The sequence below is a fragment of the Perkinsus marinus genome (genome assembly GCF_000006405.1).
Source record: "Perkinsus marinus ATCC 50983 genomic scaffold scf_1104296959626, whole genome shotgun sequence".
In the NCBI taxonomy this organism is placed as follows: domain Eukaryota; phylum Perkinsozoa; order Perkinsida; family Perkinsidae; genus Perkinsus; species Perkinsus marinus.
In genome coordinates, this window is record NW_003206352.1 from 1 (window position 1) to 2,840 (window position 2,840).

Below are 2,840 nucleotides of genomic sequence, written 5' to 3' on the forward strand. Positions count from 1 at the left end.
AGGGAAAAGTAATATTTTTTCCGTTTTTTTTCGGGGATTTTTTCCATAGGTGCTTGTCAATGGAGTTGATATTAAAAGTATGCCCGTGCATGAGCATCGTGCTCTGTTCGGTTATGTCGGCCAAGAACCGTTCTTGTTTGCTGATAGTATTCGAAATAATCTCCGGTATGGTCTTACTGGTAGTAGAGTACCGAGTGAGGAAGAGATGAGGAAGGTATGCAAAGATGCTCAAATTTTGGATTTCATCGAGGGCCTGCCTGAGGGGTTTGACACTTATGCTGGTCCAGGTGGCAGTCAAATGTCCGGTGGCCAGAAGCAGAGAATCGCCATTGCTAGAGCTCTGCTGCGGCACCCTGAGATTCTGCTGCTGGACGAGGCTACGTCGGCCCTTGATAACGAGAGTGAGAAGATGGTGCAAGCTACGATCGACCACTTGCAGTCTACTGTGAGTATTACGACGATTTCGATCGCGCATAGGTTGTCGACTATCAAGAATTCTGATGTGATATTCGTGATGAAGTTGGGAGAACTGGTTGAGAAGGGCAGCAACGATGAGCTGATGGCTCAGCAAGGTGTTTATGCCTCTTTGGTTTCGGCACAGGCTGCTGCTGCGGTGAAGGACGATGAGAAATTGGCCACTACTGAGGGTGTCGCGGGGTCGTCGGTAGATACTGCTAGTGAGGTTGTGAATAGGAAGAAGAGTGGTATGGCAAGAACGGCTACTAGTGGTACAATTGGTGATGATGATGCCGATGATGACAACCAAGGAGAGTCTTTGTTGAAAACGGAGGAGGAGAAGGAGAAGGAGCGCAAGGCTGAGATTGCCAAGACGTATAAGACGCCTTGGAGGAGGTTGCTGGCGTTTAACAAGGATCAAAAATGGTGGTTTCTGCCCTCCCTGTTGGGGTCGTTTATGACGGGATCGGCATTTCCGATAAATGCACTGATCTTGTCGCGTGCGTTATTCGCATTTTATTATCCTCCATTTCTGGTGATGGAACATATTGATAACATATGCTTCTATTACATCGGTTTGGGAGTGATGATATTTTTTGGTCAGCTCATCGAGTCGGGCTCGCTGGGTTACCTCGGTGAAAATTTCACATGTAATGTTCGTAAACAATGTTTTGCCAAGATAATGGAACAGGATATGGGCTTTTTTGATTTCCCGGAGCACGCCTCTGGCAAGTTGACTGCCTCGCTGTCGACTTATGCGGTGAAGATGAACTCTCTCACTGGTTCGAGTTTGGGTATCTATTCTCAAGCGATAACTGGTTTGATCGTTGGTGTTATCATTGGCTTCTGTGGATCGTGGCAGCTGACTTTGGTGATGTTGGCCATGTTGCCGTTACTGATGATGGCTGCTAAGTTCAACATGTCTGTGAGGATGTCAGGAAAAAAGGAACAGGATAACCTCAAGCAGTCGCAGCTGATAGCATCGGAGGCCATCCAGAACATGCGCACAGTGAGAGCGTTTATGGCAGAGTCGTGGACTGTAGACCGCTATGCGGAGTTTGCTAGTATTGCTAGTGATACTTCTGGCACTACCGCTATCTTTCATGGTGTTCTCTTTGGTGGTTCGAACTGTATCATCTTCCTGGCATACGCCCTGGGTTTCTGGTATGGAGGTCACCTTATGGTCTACAACGGTTTGGAGTACTCCCACATGTTGCAGTCGCTTATGGCTGTTATGTTCGCTGCTATGGCGGTCGGTCAGGCTATGGCCTTCCTCCCTGATGTTGCTGAAGCTAAGGTCTCTGCTCATGATGTGTTCGAAATCCTCGATACGGAGTCTGTAATCAACGCCATGCACCCGGACGGTACGATCAGTGATATGGGTGATGGAGTAGTTGAGTTCAAGGATGTTCATTTCAAGTATCCTACGAACCCCGACTTGCCGATTCTCAAGGGGGTGTCCTTTCGTATTGAGCCGGGTCAGCAGGTGGCATTTGTTGGACCCTCAGGAAGTGGCAAATCGACTATCATGGCACTCATGCAGAGGTTCTATGATGTTGAGAGTGGCAGTATTTGCATTGGTGGCGATGATATCAGGATGCTGGATGTAGCCTGGTGGAGGAGCAAAAACGGTTATGTTGGTCAAGAACCTGTCCTTTTCGATATGACACTCGCTGAGAATGTCCGTTACGGTAAGGAAGATGCGTCTATGGCTGAGCTGGAGAAGGTTGCTAGTATGTCCAATATGGATTATGTTACCTCTATGGGAGGCAGCGTGAAGTGGGACGACCCGATGGGCCCGAAAGGTTGTCGTCTGTCTGGCGGTCAGAAGCAGAGAGCAGCTATTGCTAGAGCTCTTGTGAGAGATCCTCATATTATTTTCCTCGATGAGGCTACGAGTGCATTGGACTCTACTAGTGAGAAGATCGTCCAGAATGCTATTGATACCGCCTCTGTTGGTCGTACCAGTGTAACTGTTGCTCATAGGTTGACTACTGTTCGTAATTGTGATGTTATTTACGTCATTACTGATGGTAAAATCGTTGAATCTGGCAATCATGATGTTCTTATGGCTAATCGTGGTGTATACTACGACTTGTATACCAAGGGTCAAAAGTAGTAGTAGTACTCTACAACACCCTAACACTATTTCACTTCTTGTTTCTCTCTATATACCTTATATTGGGCATTTAGCACGTCTATCTGGCTTCACAGCGTTCGCGAGTCGTCAGTGCCCATAATAACAATTTCCTGGCGTATTCATTCCCCATAGCGCTATGTCTCGTTGAAGCTAGCGTGTTGATAGTGTAATCTCGGTTGGTATTGGGTTCGAGTTAGTTGGGGATCTCCTGTTTTTGCAGTTGTAGTTTTTCATCAGTCCACTT

General features: G+C 47.2%; 1 protein-coding gene across 1 annotated transcript; it reads left to right on the plus strand.

Annotated features, from left to right (window-relative positions):
* Window positions 1-79: 79 nt before the first annotated feature.
* On the plus strand, window positions 80-2,575 carry Pmar_PMAR010454 (Multidrug resistance protein, putative; the record flags this gene model as incomplete). The annotated part of the gene is made up of 1 exon (XM_002773040.1): window positions 80-2,575. One exon carries the CDS (start codon window positions 80-82, stop codon window positions 2,573-2,575), a length of 2,496 nt encoding a protein of 831 aa, XP_002773086.1.
* Between the last annotated feature and the right edge of the window lie 265 nt (window positions 2,576-2,840).